The following is a 17,797-nucleotide window of genomic DNA, read 5'->3' on the forward strand; positions in this document are numbered from 1 at the left end:
TTTAAAATTAAAAAAAAAACAACAACAATTAGCCAATTAATTACTGGTTATTCATTATTTCCTCTGATACTAACAAGGGAAATTAATCCTTCAGTATTCACAGACATGGCTAAATATGTATGGTTTTGCCACTTAAGATAATTGAACGTTATTTCTCCACACCCTTTCTCAATTAATTATTGGTAATTAATTATTGAATAACTTCTACATAATTAAGAGATATTGTTGTAAGTGAGGAGTTCTTTCCCTTTTCTAAGCTTTCCTCTTTTTTTTTTCTTTCTGATTTGCATATTATTGGTAGGACATTTATGTTAGCTTATGAAAGTCTAGAAATTTACATGAATTATCTGCAGTAAGAAAACATATTTCTTCTCAAGAGCTTTCAACAAGCAAAGCACTTCATATACTTTATGTAAATAAAATGGATTTTTACCAAGACTTCTTACTAAGAACTTAGAATGATGAATTGAAACATATATTGCTTCAATAGAAAAATGAAACTGGTCGGCTCGAAAATACAATTTTTAATGCAATTTAGCCCCAAACAAATATGAATACAAACAAAACGATTACGTCTCTGCTACCCCTCAGCCTAACTTAATCATCATAAAACTCCATTTGAGAAAGGGCTGGAGAGGCTCAAATCCTCTTTTGCAAAAGCCCTGGACAGAACTTAATAGAATAAAAAAAAGTGTTCTTCCATTCATCATCTCTGGCCTTGACTGTGACAGTCTGCGTAACCAAATCCCTCTTTCCTTGCCAGCAGGATTTCAAAAGAAAGGCCTGTCCATTCTTAGACATTGTCCAGCCAATTTGTCTTTGGACCACCCTTTCTTCGTGCTCCCACCACTGTACCTTGAAGGATGACTTTTGACAGTGAGTCATGTCTTACAAAAATATGACAGAACCAGCTCATCTTTCATCTCTTTAACAGTATTTTTTTAACTTCATGAAAGTCCAAACTCGTCTTTTTTTTCCCTGGTATCTGAAAGCCAGCTATTTTCATACATGACCGATACAAGTTTGAAGATGAAACCTAGAAACCAGATTTAAAACAAGATCTAATGGTCTAGTTGCTCCACGGACCCAGGACTTGGTGGCAAACAAGCAAAAGCATGTTTTGCACTTAACATTTAATTAATCTCCTTCTTAAAAAAAAGCTTGTCTATACACAAGTAGTCATTAACAGGTAGCCATACTGCTTATAGTAAGGGAAATAACTACAAAAGGGAAGGTAACCAGAACAGAGAAGAGTTCATAGGTGACAATATGATATTAAAATTATAAGCCAATTTATATACTTTTTTCAATCATTCGAATATCAATACATAACTACAGAAGCCAAATCTACCCCATTATGGTTTGATTATAGCTTATTCACGGTTTAATAAATTCACTAACATGCATAATTTTTTTAAATACATAGACCTGATGTAGAACTCAATAGTTGTTTAGAAGGAATGCAGGATTGCTACACAGAGCAATTCCAGTGCCTTTTATTGATTAATTGTATACTCTATTAGCATTTTAGAATTGCATTCCTTTCAGATTCCATTCCCTAATGGATGGTATGTGTGCTTGCTGACAAGCGAACAGATTATGCATATGTTGTTAGTTTAGCTTCATATTTGTTGTCACTCGAGGAATGCAATTTCCACTTGGAAGATATAATATGGCCATCCAGGATCGTATGAGGTCGACATGAAATTGGCATTGCCAACACTTCTAGTGACCTAAAGCATTTCTTTAGAGAGTTCCTCTACAATTAGATTACTGTCTACTGAACAAAAGTGACCACGAGGTCAGTTATGTACACATTCAGACCAAACAATTTCATGACTATTAACTTTATTTCCAATTTATATTCTAATCAATTAACATTCTGAATAAAACAATAAGAACTATAACAAATGAAAAACACATAGGTCCCTTCAAAGTTATCTGATATTGACATAATGTGTGTATATTGTCCAAGGAGACATTTGGAGATGAACATGAAAAACTTATTGACTAAGTCCAAAACCTTCCTGAGCTGCAAAGACGTATATTGTTTTAACCCAACTCTGGGCAACAAGCTCTGGTTTTCATGGTCATGAATGTCACTTCAAGTCATTAAAAACAAATTTTATTATTGTACAAAAAATATCTTGCATTGCTACACTAGGACAGACTGGCTTGAACATTGCTACACTAGAACAGACTGGCTTGAACATTGCTACACTAGGACAGACTGGCTTGAACATTGCTACACTAGGACAGACTGGCTTGAACATTGCTACACTAGGACAGACTGATTTAAACATTGCTACACTTGGACAGACTGACTTAAACATTGCTACACTAGGACAGACTGACTTGAACATTGCTACACTTGGACAGACTGACTTGAACATTGCTACAGTAAGACAGACTGACTTGAACATTGCTACAATAGGACAGACTGACTTAAACAATGCACAAAACAATATTACTAGTGGATTAAAGAAATACAAATATTCATACACATTTTTTTCTTCTTTCTTGCTTATTCTGGTACTGAATATAAGGGGAAACATTATGAAATAAAACGCTCAAATAGAAAAGAGATGATTCTTTCTACAATTCGCTCACTGGACACATACAAGTTTTTGCATAGTAATATTATCATATAAGGCCCAACCTGTGACATCAGCTGTGCATCAAGGATTGGCCTCTTTAGTCACACAAGAAGTCTCTCAAGACATAAAATGCCAGATATATAATTACATATATATAATTATACATATATATAATATATATATATATATATTATATTTCAGTATTTGGAATATACTTCTTTTAACTTCTATTTTCTTTTCCACAACCCAGTTTTTTTTTTAAGGTTTTGTGGCGTATGGTAAATAGGCACTACATGTAAGCCATTTACATTGCATCCAATATCAGAAGCAAGATTCATGGGTGAAATCAAACATATGAAAAGAAATAAATAATTCTGACAAAATAATGTCCAATAAGAACCCTTTCTTCACTGGGGCTTTCATAACTATTTTCTACAACAGCATTCTATAGCATCAGAGCAACAATCATGATCTACCTATAGTGATAGAATATCCAGGACACTATTTTGAGCAAATGGTACTAAATATTTAGTGCATAATCAATAACTTAAAACAATTTAAAATGTTTATGTAAACCAGAGGAAAAAAAATTGAATAACTTTGAAACAATAAGCACAAACATCTTTTATCAGTATTAGTATATAAAACATTTTACATTTGGCTAATGAATCCAACTAGGGAATAGTTTTCCCTTACGGTGCTGTTAAAGAAAAGAAGTAGCCTCCCTTTGTAAATAAAATTGGTATTGTGCTTTATATCTGGATAGCAATCAATGCAATGACAAGGAGTAAAGAGAGAACCAGGTTCATAGCCTTCAAGGTTGAAGCCTTGCTTCTAGACTGTCCAATTTCTTTATCCATCTGAAAATGAAAAAAAAAAAAAATAAGGGTAGGTAATTCAGGATAATTAGTTTTTTTTTAATATCTACACTCCTTTCACAAACTAAAATGATTACCCCCCCTGACTAGTGAAACATCACCAATGCAACCCCTATAGTCAGAGGAGACTGGTTCACTTCAAACATTGTAATTAGTGCTGTCTAGCTGAAACCCTCTTTAATCATCTCTTTTACCTAAACCATATCCTGATTGCCACATTAACTAACAAGCAAAATATAACAAATCATTTAAAAAAAAAAATGCTTATCGAAAAGCTCCATCCTTAAAACTATATCTACCAATAATGTACAAGTTATTTCCCTTATTCAATATCAAACAAAATAATAAATTACCAGTAATTAATTGACTAATTGAGTATATTTGTTTAATGACTCACGTTTTGTTAGGTATAATAAATAATTGTTCAAAGTTTCAACCTATCCGAGGATGCATGGAGAAATATTAATTAGCGGACTAAACCCAAAAAATTCCTTTGTTGCCATGAGCTTCATCCGAGAATGGATGTGGGAGAAATAACGTGTACACGCTTTTTACCAGACAGACAGAGTGAGATGATATAAGCTGATACTGAAAACATTCTTGAAATTATTAAACTAGAAAAATGGTTCAAAGATAGATACATTGATAATGTGTTAAACAAGAGAGATTTAAACATCCCTCCTCTTAAAACTACAGGTACATCATTATTAGCCTCTATTTTCATCAATCATTACAACCAAATGCTGATATATTTCTTTCGTACACAATGTGTTAGTCACAGTAATATTACATGTATAGCTTACACTTCATAAGTATTTACAGCAGAGTATGCACTCACCGAAATAAAGGGATCTTTTTGAGGTGGTGGATCATCATCATCTAAGAAATTCAAAACAAAATCTTAAATCAAATATTCAATATTGACCATTACTGATTATAGATAAATTAAACAAAAAAAGAATCAGTAGTGTAATACATTTCTTGAAGCAAATATGTTCCAAATATCATACAATTTTATAAACCCCCAAGTAACAGGATTACAAAAAAATTCTGAAAGAACAACTTAACAGTGAAGTCCTGATTACACCCGGTCCAGTTTTCAATGTAGTTCAAAAGTTATTTTAGAGTTACAATTTTAAGCTAAAAAATGTATTCTATAAAATTCATTCATTCATTTATTTTAACCAAATGTGTTCTACAAAGGGAAGGTGAACATTTAGCACAAAAATAACCAAAAGTCACAAATATATTTGTTGTTAGTCTCTAGCTGCATCTTTAGTCGAATCTATAATAAATACTTTGAACATTAATTGTGGCTTTCAAAAAATTTTAAAAAATGTAAAAACAGTTTTCGTGTCCATAATTGTGTTCAAAAGGAAAGAATATCTTCTCATCCAATTAGGGTTGGAGGTGGCTCAAAATGTCTGACAAGTTGCCCTATAATTATTTAATTATGATATCAACACATACTCTTTCATTATTGCCTGTCTTCAGTCTGCGGCTCTTGTTGCCTTATTTTGGATTCTCCCCAGCAGACTTCACACAAATGAAATTAGACACTGACATATGCATTGGAGAAACCAGTCTTTGTCCCTTTTCTTTGTTTACCATATGTCGAAGCAGCATTCTCTTTGATCTTCTAAGACAAGATATTTTTGCATTGTGGAGCCCAAGTAGCAGTCCTGCTATATTACAGAGCATCTTTGTGACTAACAACCATGTGTGTGGGGTTTTGGGGAAAGTCTAATCACTTAAATGCCACAACAAAGTGATTTAGTAGGGACTAATATGACATATCTGAACTGGCTTGATGTGTCTGGACACATGTAGAAACCAAAATTCTTCAGTTATTTGGTTAATGTTGTGCGTATCAAACAAAGCTTCATTGAACCCTGAAGATAAGATTATTTAGCTTAGGTTTCATGGCAAGTTTCCTTGAACATTATCATGACAAGAAACACAAACAGAAAAGTACTATTTATCACAGGCATAGACAACTCATTCAAGGTTCAAATAAAGGATCCTGAGGATTTTTTATCAGTTTTAAGGTTTTGAAACATAAAAAACAAATTAATAAGAAGATGATTACCAGTATTTAATACTATAGTTCTTTTCTTTTAAGGGAATGCTTTGATTTATTTTAATAATATGATGCACACACAAACCAATGGGCATTTCCATATTTCAGCACTAAAACAGCATACAGAGCCAAGGTTGTGCGCATCTGTTTACTAGGGCATTGACAATTACTTTCAAACCTGTTAAAAATGTTTACATTCGCTTGTCCTACTCATAGGCAGCATATGTATTTATGCCTTTGAACTAGGTGGTCTTAATGTCGTTTTGGCCAGATTTGGGGTTTGGTTTCCCCCTTCTAGGTGGAGCTAGATCTGGGCTACCTTTTATCAGTGTTGTATCTGGCTAAGTTCGACTATTGTACTGATCCTGTTGCTCTAATAAATGTGCTGGGTCAGTATTGAGGCCATCATGTTTTATGACTAGGTCCAGGACATGGATATAATTCCCCTTCAAAAGACATGTATTTTTTTAATCCAACTCTGGGCAAGAAGCACTGGTTTACATGATCATGTCAATTCAGGTCATTCAAAACAATGAATCTTAGGATTGTACAGAGAAGAATATCTTATATTTTATGCTGAAATGATATTAATTCATTGTAAATATGCATTCTAAATAAAATATGTGAAATGTTGGCCTCATCTCTTCACTTGTATTATAAACGTTAAGATTCAAGCCAAGGTTGAGGTGTCAGTGCCAGAGCGTAAACCGGTATCATTGTTTTAATGGATATCACATCATTATCCTTGTCCCTTTGACTTTCATCACAGGAGTGCTGGGACGATTCACATAACCATATCCTTACATTTTTCTCAGTCAGCAGCTGATCTTTGGAGGATATCAAGAGAGAAGCTGGTCCTTTCTTTTATGTTATCCAGCTTTTCTTCTGACAACCCTTTCTTCATGCTCCCTCCACTGTACTTTGAAGAAAGATTTTTGACAGTGAGTCATGTCTTACTATATGACCAAACCAGTTCAGCTCAGGAATCAATATCACCTAAAGACTAACCTGATAACCATTAGACCTCTACTATACTTCACAATTAAGCAATCATGAACTATCAAAATATGCAAGGAACTATTATATAGAAACGTTAATCCCTCTAAAACAAATAGGAATGTTAATTTTTTTATACTAATCAGTTTTAATGTGAAATGTGATGGTTTGATAAAGTAACAAATCTACACTTGAACTTGAAGCATGAAGATGAAAAGCTTAGGAGAGATCTGAATGAAAAGAAGTATTGAAGCAGGCCTGGGCCCTACATTAGAGAGTTGAATGAATATTGAAGCAGGCCTGGGCCCTACATGGGAGAGATCTGAATAAAAAATGTATTGAAGCAGGCCAGGGCCCTTACATGGGGATGGATGAAGAATATATCTGCTAAAATTATTGTAAGCTAAATCTTTTAAGTTGAGTCTGACAACAAAATGCTAGTGTGCAATCTGTCTAAATGTAAAGATGTACACCATATCCTCACTTGAGTGTATAACTATGTGTCTAATTATGCTAACTATTTGGTTTAATTTACTTGAAAAGTGTCTGCTACTACACACAAGTTCAACTATGAGATTACTTTTAATCTGTGTTGTATTAACTATGATATTAATACTAATTTAATCTTGTATCTATTAGATTAGGACTTTAAACATGCTGAGACACAATTTATGTGTATTTAATATTTAATGTTAAAAAACATATATTGGATAATTATCTATAAACTTCGAGAAAACAGAAGTCACCCAATAAAACCTACTTAGCCCCAAAGATCAAAGTAAATAGATGGCCTCTTGAGGTGGTAGACTACTTCACAAATCTGGGAAGCACAGTATCAAATGACACATGGCTTTCAAGGGAAGTTGATAAACATCTGGCAAGGAGCATCTCTAGACGAGAGTTTGGGGGAATAAATCGCTCCGCTTACCTACTAAAAATTAATGTCTACCATGCAGTGGTTCTCTCAATCCTTCTATATGGATAAACATTTGAGAGAAAAAAATCAGCTGCCAAGGAAAGATGTAGGCAGCAAAAAGAAAATCTAAATCGACCACAGGCGGACAATGGTTATGCCTGTACTATGGCAAAATATGTATGTCACAGCTGAGGCTTCATTCCTCATTAATCTTCTGGCTTGAAGACAAGTCTTATATATGTATATTGTATACTCTATCTTAGAAAGCTAAGGAAGTTTAACATCAACAAAACAATAATTAAACTATTTTATACAGAAATCATCAGCAGTCTAATTAACTTTGCCATCACCTGCTGGTATGGTAATACTTCACTTGCACAAAGACTTAGACTAAATAGACTAATAAAAAAAGCATCGTATATCACTCGAACACAGCTATCATCTCTTGAAGAGCCTTTCCATGAAAGATCCCTTTCCAAAAACACTAACAATTCTTAAAGATAACCTTCACCCATTAAACCACTATTACATAAGATCTGAACAAAGTGGTCGTCTCCTTTCCATTGGAACTAAAACAGAAAGATTTAAAAACTCCTTCATCCCACCGTCAGTCAGAGTGTTACAAGATCATCTGTCATCATCGAGAAGTTCATAGAAGTCTAATTCAAAAAGCGCTGGTTGTGAATGTATATGTGTTTCGTGTGTGAATGTTGTTCGTATTAACATCTATAATGTTATTGTTACAGTAGTTACGCTGAGGTTGTCAATTGTTGTCAAACGGAATTTCCATTAGATTGGATCAATAAAAATGATCTTATCTTATAAATAGTCATTGTAAAGTTCAGTCTAGTAATTAATGTTTACTTGAAAGGAAATAATTCACTGTTCAGCTATCAGTTGCTCAAGGAATACATACTTTTAGATCTATATAAATAATTTCTGCTGGACACGATGTGTCAGATATGGAGTGACATTAAATTAATGCCAGTTACAAATCCTTGTCATGTGAATGGCAATGCCAGAAAACACAGGACTGATAAAATAAAATAATCAAGCAAGCAAGATGACTATCAGTTATGTAACACACATCTGGGAGGCGTGGTGGCTGAGCGGTAAGGCCATTGGCATCCAAACCGGGGACCGGGGTTCGAATCCTGGGATTTTAATTTCGGGATCTTCGGGCGCCTCTGAGTCCACCCAGCTCTAATGGATACCTGACATAAGTTAGGGAAAAGTAAAGGCGGTTGGTCGTTGTGCTGGCCACATGACATCCTTATTAACCGTAGGCCACAGAAACAGATGACCTTTACATCATCTGCCCTATAAACCAAAAGGTCTAAAAGGGGATCTTTACTTACTTTACTTTACTAACACACATCCAACATGAACAAGTTTGTATTACCTTGAATGGCCTCAAATTGTTCCCGTTCCTTCCTTTTCATCTCACTTTCTCGCATTCTCTTGTTCCATAAATCTTCAAATTTCATAGTAGTTGTTGGTAAGGTCGGGGCCTTCAGCTCATGGAAAGTGAAGGATTTCAAACTGTTGGTGTTCACATTCAGTGTTAAAGCTTTGGGATAAAGAGATTTTTTTTCAGGTTCCTTTTTGATGTTTTGTGATTTAGTATTCGTTGTGTTTGTCAACGTTGTCCTGGTGTTCTCAGTGGTTGACATCTCTTTCACTACAGATGCTGTTTTCATTGTCTCACTGCCTGGCTTCTTGCTTTGATCTTCTTTACCTATTTGAATAGGATTTTCATTTGCCTGCTTTTTAGAAAAGTTTTCTTCATCAGCACCATCAGGGTTTACAGGCACTTTGCTATCTACTGGGCTTTCTCTAAGGCTGTTATTTTTCAGATCTTCAGCACTCTGTGTAACTGACTGATTGGCAAGCTGAGATTCCTCCACTAAATCCCCACTGTTATGTTTAGCAAGCCTAGGTTCCTGCCCATTCTGAATATTTTGAGGATTCACAGGTTTGGAGGTTTGGGAAGAATTTTGCTGAGAATGTGGTTCATCAGCTTTAGAGGCATTGGGTTTAATCTCTGCACTGCTCAAGACAATTTTTTTTAGCAAGACTGGTAGAGAGCTTTTGGTAGTAGTAGTTTCTTTGTCCAGGTCAGAAGCATAGCGCTTCATCTTGACACTAGCTGGTACGACGCTCATGGGGAAACACATTAGTGATTGGTCTGTGGAAGAAATAAGAAACATTTGTTGTTTTTAATGACTGAAAATCTAGCAAATTGGATAAAACACGAGAGCAGACAGTTTATCCATTGCTGTAATTATGTGACACATTCTGACAGAATTGTTTATTTTCACATTTGAATATCCTACCTAGTTATCATTAAACTTCCAATAACATTTTTGTTGATAATTAGAAAATGTTACTTTTGGTATAGAATTTTTGGAGAATGCATGCTCTTTTTATATAACACAAATTAAAGTTTATAAAAACAAAAATTAATTTAATTTTATGGGATCTAATCAACAATGGTATGGTTAATAAGATGAGAAAGAGTTAAGCCCTTGTCTATCAATGCAAGGGATTAATTTTGAATGGCAACCATCATTAAGATTGAGGACCACTGAGCTCCAATATGCCGCCAGCTAGCTAGGTTTCAAAGAGAAGTAGAAAGGCTTGTAAAAAGTGTGCATTTAGTCCAGTCAGGTTTAAAAGGACAGCTTGTAATTTAAAGATTATTTATGGAGAAAATAGCATCAGATGAATGGTGCAATGCTTATAATTATTACTTTTCTTAAAATAGTAGAATAGTGCATGACCATAAAATTTTTCGGAAAAATAACTTGGCTTCTACAGTTTAAAACTACATTAATTAGACATTACAGCTTGTGCATGAGCAACTTGACTAAAGAATTAAATCTTGCCATTGATTCATCCAAACAGATTCTCACATTCGACCAATGTATTCTGAATCTTAAATGCTTCTAATGGACCTCATTCACCAATTGTAAACACACAACATTTAACCATGTGATAATATTGATAAAACAATGAAAAAAAAAACTGTCACGTGACAGCCTGTGTGTATTACTTAATTTGTATAGAAGAGATAGAGAACCACATGGCTAAATGTTGTTTGTTTATGAATGGTGAATGAGGTCCATTGTCAACACAAGATCTCAAGAAGTTAAACAGGAAATTTTTCTGTACTGTGGTAAAATTAGGTGGCTAATAAAATATTCTTCACTATCTAGAGCTCTGACATCTAATATCTGTGTAAGTGTGTAAAGCCAGAAAGAACTTCAGACCATAGGGCATCTACAATTTATTGAATATTTTTGAATGGGTAAAAGAGAAATTTCAAAATTATTTCAATTCAACTGGCCCCTGGTTAATCCATCCTTGTGATCATTAAAAGCAGATAATGTAAAGATAATGTGTTTCTATGGCTGACAATAGCAAGGGTGTCATGTGGCCAGCACAATGACCAACAGAAATTTCTTTCCCCAACTAATATCAGGTACCTTTTTTAGTTGGGTGGACTCAAGGGTGTCATTTCTGAAGTTCAATATCCAAGTCCTCACTAGGATTCAAACTCAAGAACCCTCAATTTATAAACAACAAAATAGAGGGTTGCCTTAATCAGCCAGGAAAACCAATGACTAAGAAGAGTTTAAGTCACTAATAACATACATGACTCAGGAAATACGTAGTACATAATTATCTTCTTTTTTAAAGTAACGAATGTAATTTATTAGATATTAGAAGATAAAACCCCTGATTACAACTAAGCCACCTTAACCCACCCTGGTTAGTTTAGCTTAAGGAAAAAATGTCTTTACACCATTTTTAAAATCTCAACTTTGAAAAGCAGATACTAAAAAACTTTGCATTTTATAGGTTAAAAAAGTTAACTCTGCAATATAAGAAAAGAAGTGTCCGAGACCAATTTAAACATAGATTGAAAAAGGCTTAAGTATCATAAAATACAGACGTTACTTCAAAAAAGAAGATGATTACGTCCTAGGCGTTATGCAACTAGTCATGCATGTTAACCAATGACTAAAACTCTGCCAAGTCTTTGGTTTTCCTGACTGACTCAGGCAACCCATTCCATGCTCTAATAGCACTAGGGAAGAAGGAGCAATTGTCCAAATTTGTCCTAGCAAATGGAATGAGTGCATTTATCCTTGTGTCTTTCTGAGTATTTTATTAGATTTTGTTTTTGTATTTGAAGATTATGGTTCAGTATGTTAGTACACAAGCATGATTTAAAATTGCAACCAATAAAAAAAGTGACTTACCAATTTTATTTTCAGATATGCTTAGTTGTAGCAGACATTTCTTGCAGCTCAGGTTTTCATCCAAATACAAGACTATAGCCTCCTTGCTTATTGGAACACTCAAGATGGGAGTTCTAAAACAAAATTTTAAAAAGGCTACAAGGAATAAAAACAAAAGAAGCATTAAAAAATATGCTAAAAATGCCATGAACATGGGAGCCCTGAAAAAACATCGACCAAACACCCAGCAGGGCGGTAAAGTGAGACAACACTGGCATGATTTTAACTCCAGATGTTTTGTAAAATGTTTTACATGTTTCAGATGTTCCTTCAGAGTTGAAGATAGTTTACTTCCTAGTCCAAACCTCCCATAGGACGACGGGGGATGGGAGCGGGCAGGGTTTGAACCCTCGACCATCGATAAATCCGAACGACAATCCAGCGCACAAACCGCATGACCAGGCAGCTATCATAGTAAAGACATATATAAAGTGCAGATATCTCCACTAAAAAGATGGCCAACTCAACATATCTAGATCTAGATTAATGGAAACAGGCCAAAATGGTTGTTTTGTTTTTAAGATTCTGTTTTATCAGTGGTAATTAATGTTGTTTTATGTAGAAAAAGGGAGACAAATGTTTGCAGTTTTAAGGATATGACAGTAATTGTGCAGATTTTCCTTTATATAAGCTTTGAATTCTAAAAAAGTATTTTTTATATTTTGATTGATTAGGATATTGTATTTGGTTATTTTTTTTAAACATACAATGACATTCAGTCACTGTCTCTCAACGTTAAAAATATTGATAAATGATCCTAGACAAATAACTGTTAGCAAATAGATGGTTAACAAAAGTATATGAATTATAAGACTCTTGTCTGTTTGAGACGATACTCATCAGACAGACTATGTGCAGTGATCTTAACATAAACATAACCCTTCAAGTTGCTTAAGTTTTCAGTTTATTCATTATCATTGTATTTTTTAGTAAGGAATTGCCAAGAGAAGGTTTGAATATATAATCCCTCAACTTTCCCTACCAAAACATTAAGTTGAATGAGGCTCACCATAATAATTTATTTTAAATGTGATCTTTTTTACACATTATTTCCTTACACATTTATTTTTAAAAATAAAAAATCTTTAACACTGCTAACTATCACTTTCATTTTAAATTGATACCTATTTTGATTTATTGTATCTAGTAAACTGAACGCTCCACATATAATGAAATGGCTACTTTATGGCAATTTTATTTATCAAATCAATGTCAAACATATTTCACAACATGGTTCTCCTCAAGTGAAACATCTGCACAATGCAGGCTAGCATTCAGTGGGATGTGTAAAATACAGTAACTTATAAGCCTACCTGTCAAAGCATCCTTGATCTACCACATCACTGACATCAAGGGAGCACAGTTTAGCTTGTAGATTGTAGGGTGTACAGCTTCTAGAGACAGGATCAAAATAATGGCACAAATAAATATCTTTACTAGAGAAAACAAATACTCTACAGTTAGAAAATGTTAATTTGGAGAAATAGCATTACATGCAGCATGTGTTGTAGAGTTGTGTCAGCATAGGGTTGTGTCAGCATAGAGTTGTGTCAGCATAGGGTTGTGTCAGCATCTGTTACCAAGAATGTCAAGTGGCTAGCAAATGACCAACAGGCTTTACTAGGCTGACATATATCTATTAGAGCTTTGTGAGTGTCTTGCAAATCCTGAATAAAAAAATTGAAACCTCTACAAGGATATGAACTCTAAACCTGTGATTTTATAATCTTTTTTGAAATCATGCTGTTTCAAGTTGGATGTCAACTTATTTTCTTAGAAAAATGATTAAACCCAGAAAGAGTATTTCAGCAGAGAGAATATATAAAGTAAACAAATGCAATGTTAAATTATTATCTTTACAAAATTAAAAATTCTAAAATAACATGCAATCTAAAAAAATAGTTTTATTCTTATTATCAAATACTATTGAGATTTTAGCTCATTTAAATAAGATTTGAAAACAGCAACATTTACAATATAATTGTAAAAAATGTATTACTGACAAGTCCGTGCACTGTATAGAGTCCAGTACTTTGTCCAGGGTCACAAATCTATCAGCAGAGTCCAATCTATTGCTTTGAAGAAGTCCTAGTTGACAGAAGTCCCAAGACTGACCCATAAATGGAAACCTCACAGTGAATAACAAACCACCTCTTCTATTAGTTAACGTGATCACATCCTTCTTATCTGCACAATACACACCTGACATAGAGGTAAAAAGATTAGAGGAAATAAGAATAGAGGAAATAAAATTAGCGGAAAAAATTGGTTTACTGAAGAATGTGTGAGCATATTATGTTTTCTTTTTCTTTGACCTGTATGTCCTGGACATTCATTCAAGCAGATAAACATGTGAACATGCAGAACATTTTTTATCAAATAACATGTATCACAGGATGACTTAAGTATCTTCAAAAGTTATCACGTTACAGGCACACAAGAAGCGAAACACACATACCAGGTGCATCTAAATCTCAAAACTAAAAGTACAGTGAGCGTTCCTCAAATTACAAAGCAACGAATTGATAAGGATTCACTTGTAGATAAAATACCTAGAGTTTCGTGCTCTTAAGAATGGCTGCTTGGTGGTCATGTGGTATACACTCTAGACTTTCATCTCAATGGTCCCAAGATTGAACTCTAGGGGAGGTTTGGGCTAGGATCAAATAATCTTTAATTCGCATAGAAGATTTGAAACGTAATGCAAAACTAATAAGTTTATAGTTATACTTTTTCTTACTAAGTAACATCAATAATTAATTAATTTATATATTTATTTGGTCCATCCAGCATTGCATCACATATTTACTTAGTTATTGCTTGTCTTTAAAGTGTATCCAGAAAATGTCATGTGTGCTACATAAATAAAATGTATGTATTTATTGCTTGTCTTTAAAGTGTATCCAGAAAATTTCATGTGTGTGGTACTTAAATAAAATGTATGCAGTTAGAGCTTAAGATTTTATTCAATGCTATCCTTAGAAAACATTAAAACAATTTGGAACTAAATAAACTAGAACTACCTTCTCTTAACGACTCATAGATATTCTCAACACCAGTTAATCCACAAACATTACAATCATTGGGATTCTGAAAATAATAAACATAAAAAATTGTGACAAAAACATATATAGATTAAAGTGAACTTGATATATGGTCACAGTGGAAAGTCTCCAGTAATTTCTAAACGTAAATTTCATAAACACTTATGGTTCATTTTTCAAACTGTTGCTAAGGTTCAAATAAGAATTCTAAATCATTTACAATATACGCCACTGGTCTTTGTTAACTAATTTCTCTGACATCTTTGTAACAGACTTCCACAATTTCACAATTACTGGAGCACCATACAATACTTTACAATCTCAGTATTGATTTGTACTGGTTCAGTCTCAACAAAAGTTTTTTTTATTTTTTTTTAAATATTTAGATTTTTGTGTCAGAAAATTTACATATGAGACTGCTCTTAGTAGTCTAAGGTAATGTTGATGATGATCTAGTCCAATATAAAATATTAGTGATTTTTTTCGTACTATATCATATTACAATTGATGCGAGGTTTGAATCTCTGTCAACCAAATCTTCTTATCTTAAAAAAGCATTAGTTGAATAACTTAACCCATTGACGTTACTTAATTCATTATAAGTTTCATTGCACCATGTCCACTTAGTTCAAACATTTGAATACTCAGTAGCTTACAACACAAAAACAGCTATGGCCACTAATTAAGTCTATGCCATTGAAAATGGAAAAAAAACAAAAAACAAATACTTATTTTTACTATACTAAAAATGTACTTACTATGCATTGATTGTTAATCCTTGCAATCTGACTGCAATTAGCCTAAAATGAAAGAAAATTAAAATTTTAAAACTGACTTGGATCAAATTTTGTTCAAGAAAGAAGAAAACAACATTGTATGTCTGAGCTGCCCCACCTCTGTGGACAATGAGGCCTTATGAATTTCAGACATTGTTTTTTTTTAAAGTTGCTTTTATTTAGCACATCTTTCATTATAAAAGTTGTCCAATAGAAGTGCAGCTTCAGCTGCTTAGCAATGCACACTGGGTAAAGGTTTCTAGAGCCTGATATGGCTCAAGGGGTTGCAGGATGAGCTTTTCTGATGTACAATAATTTTACTTTTAAAAATCTCGTTAAAAAGGGCCATGATCAGAATGTTAAGTTTTTCTATTTTCTAATTTCATTTTTTTTATATAAATAATGGATCTTGCACAAATATGTTTTTCAAAAACTCCAAAAACTCCATTAACTTTAAACCCTTTGAAGCTACCAACCACAAAATGGTGCCCCATATGTCACAATAAGCTACATAACTACACAATTTTGAAAAATTATTACATCACTAACCAATAAAAAAGTCTTTCTATGTCTCAGATACACTATTCACAATTTTAATTTCAGTTTTAATTATTTGTAAACAACATCATAAGACTTAAGACATAAGACAAATGATTTGATATTTAATCTTCAGGGAACAGTACCAGGAAAAAGAAGAAGAGGCAGACAGAGAAAACGACGGGCCTGCCATTGAAAGAGGTTCTAAGCAAGGCAAAAGACAGGGAGGAATGGAGAAAGGTCGACGAGTCTTGCTTGGTGCCCCAACGGTCCAACAGACTAAGGGACAGGTAAAGGTAAAAAATATTAACATGTATAAATAAGCTATAATCTAAAATGAGTATTAGGCTACATAGTTTATCAAATCATAAACATTAACTTAATGCATGCAAAAACTAAAGATACCCTCCAATTACAGCAACAGAGTAAGAATTTAAACATAGAAAAGGGGATTCTGTTTCTGTTCTTAATTTAGAAGCAAGCTATCTCTAATTTGTCTGTATTACTTTGCCAGTTAATTTTTAAGTAAATTTTTTATTTGTTTTGTGTCAATGCACCTCTTTTTTCATCTCTACACCCCCCTTGCCCTTGATCTTATACAACTATAATAAAAAGCCCTATGCCCCCCCCCCTTCCCCCAATTTCACGAAAGACGAAATCTAATTTAAAAAATCTAATCTAGCCTGCATTAGCCTAGGCTTATTATATCAGATATCTCTCTCTACTAGATCTAGATTGTCTAGATCTAGATCAAGATTAGATCAACATATTAGATCTGGTATTACAGTTCAATCAGGAAAAAAAATTACTTCACGGCATTGATCGAATGCAACATTTTTAAGATCTAGGTTTTCCACGTCAAATGTCGCACTCTTCACAGATTTCTGAGATTTCTCTGTATTGACAGTAGTCTCAGTAGATTTTATCTCCGTTTTCTGTTTCTCAAGTGACTGAAGTCTCGTCAAACTTTTGGATTTAAAAGATCTAGAGCTACCTCCACACCAAACAGATGATAGAAGCATTAAATGCAAGATTGAAACACGGATCCAATAAGTCATTTATTATTTTTCGTATTGTAATAAATCTAAATGTCTTAATCAGTCATGTATTTTTAATTTTAAGCTTAGCGGCGGTCTTCTTAGTTATAACCATTGTTAAAGTGGTACTTCCGGCCTTTTTTGTAACGCTTCAAAACCCTATTTCTCTTTAAAATTTAAAATAATAATAAAGTTAGAACCAGGCTAGATCTATAAATATCAAGGCCTATTCGAATTGACTTTAAAATAAATCTTAAACATTTTGCAGATTTTAATACATATTTAAGAAAATGTAAAGAAAAAATATTAGATCTAGATCTATTAGGCCTAATAATGAATAATTTTTTTTTCTGGATTAACACATTTAAACAACACATTCTATTCGTTATCTGGCCAATGAAACCTGTGATTTGGATTCACTTACCTATATCGATATTTTAATGAATTCTTCTTCGTTCTTATTAAAAGTATATAATAAGGCATGTCTTCGAGTCTTATCTTATCTTATTTGATACAGACGTTATTTCAAAAAAGAAGATGATTACGTCCTACGCGTCATGCATTTAGTCATGCATATTAACCAATGACCTAAATTATGCCAAGTCACTGGTTTTCCTGGCTAGCTCAGG

The 17,797-nt window shown here is 33.5% G+C and overlaps 1 protein-coding gene across 1 annotated transcript; it reads right to left on the minus strand.

Annotated features, from left to right (window-relative positions):
- Window positions 1-1,831: 1,831 nt before the first annotated feature.
- On the minus strand, window positions 1,832-17,306 carry LOC106064547 (uncharacterized). The gene is made up of 9 exons (XM_056016868.1): window positions 16,941-17,306; window positions 15,577-15,618; window positions 14,798-14,864; window positions 13,778-13,976; window positions 13,088-13,168; window positions 11,736-11,848; window positions 8,870-9,655; window positions 4,314-4,354; window positions 1,832-3,457 (listed from the first exon to the last, which is right to left on the minus strand). The coding sequence occupies exons 1-9, from the start codon at window positions 17,187-17,189 to the stop codon at window positions 3,350-3,352; spliced, it is 1,686 nt and encodes a 561-aa protein (XP_055872843.1). The 5' UTR covers window positions 17,190-17,306; the 3' UTR covers window positions 1,832-3,349.
- Between the last annotated feature and the right edge of the window lie 491 nt (window positions 17,307-17,797).

This window comes from Biomphalaria glabrata, chromosome 18 (assembly GCF_947242115.1).
Source record: "Biomphalaria glabrata chromosome 18, xgBioGlab47.1, whole genome shotgun sequence".
In the NCBI taxonomy this organism is placed as follows: domain Eukaryota; kingdom Metazoa; phylum Mollusca; class Gastropoda; family Planorbidae; genus Biomphalaria; species Biomphalaria glabrata.

Excerpts from the sequence above, each read along its gene's own strand:
- LOC106064547 (XM_056016868.1), bottom strand. The coding sequence starts at position 17,189 with ATGACTTATTGGATCCGTGTTTCAATCTTGCATTTAATGCTTCTATCA. Across the intron at positions 15,619-16,940 it reads CATTCGATCAATGCCGTGAA|GCTAATTGCAGTCAGATTGC; the intron begins GTAATTTTTTTT and ends CTTTCATTTTAG. Across the intron at positions 14,865-15,576 it reads GGATTAACAATCAATGCATA|AATCCCAATGATTGTAATGT; the intron begins GTAAGTACATTT and ends TATTATTTTCAG.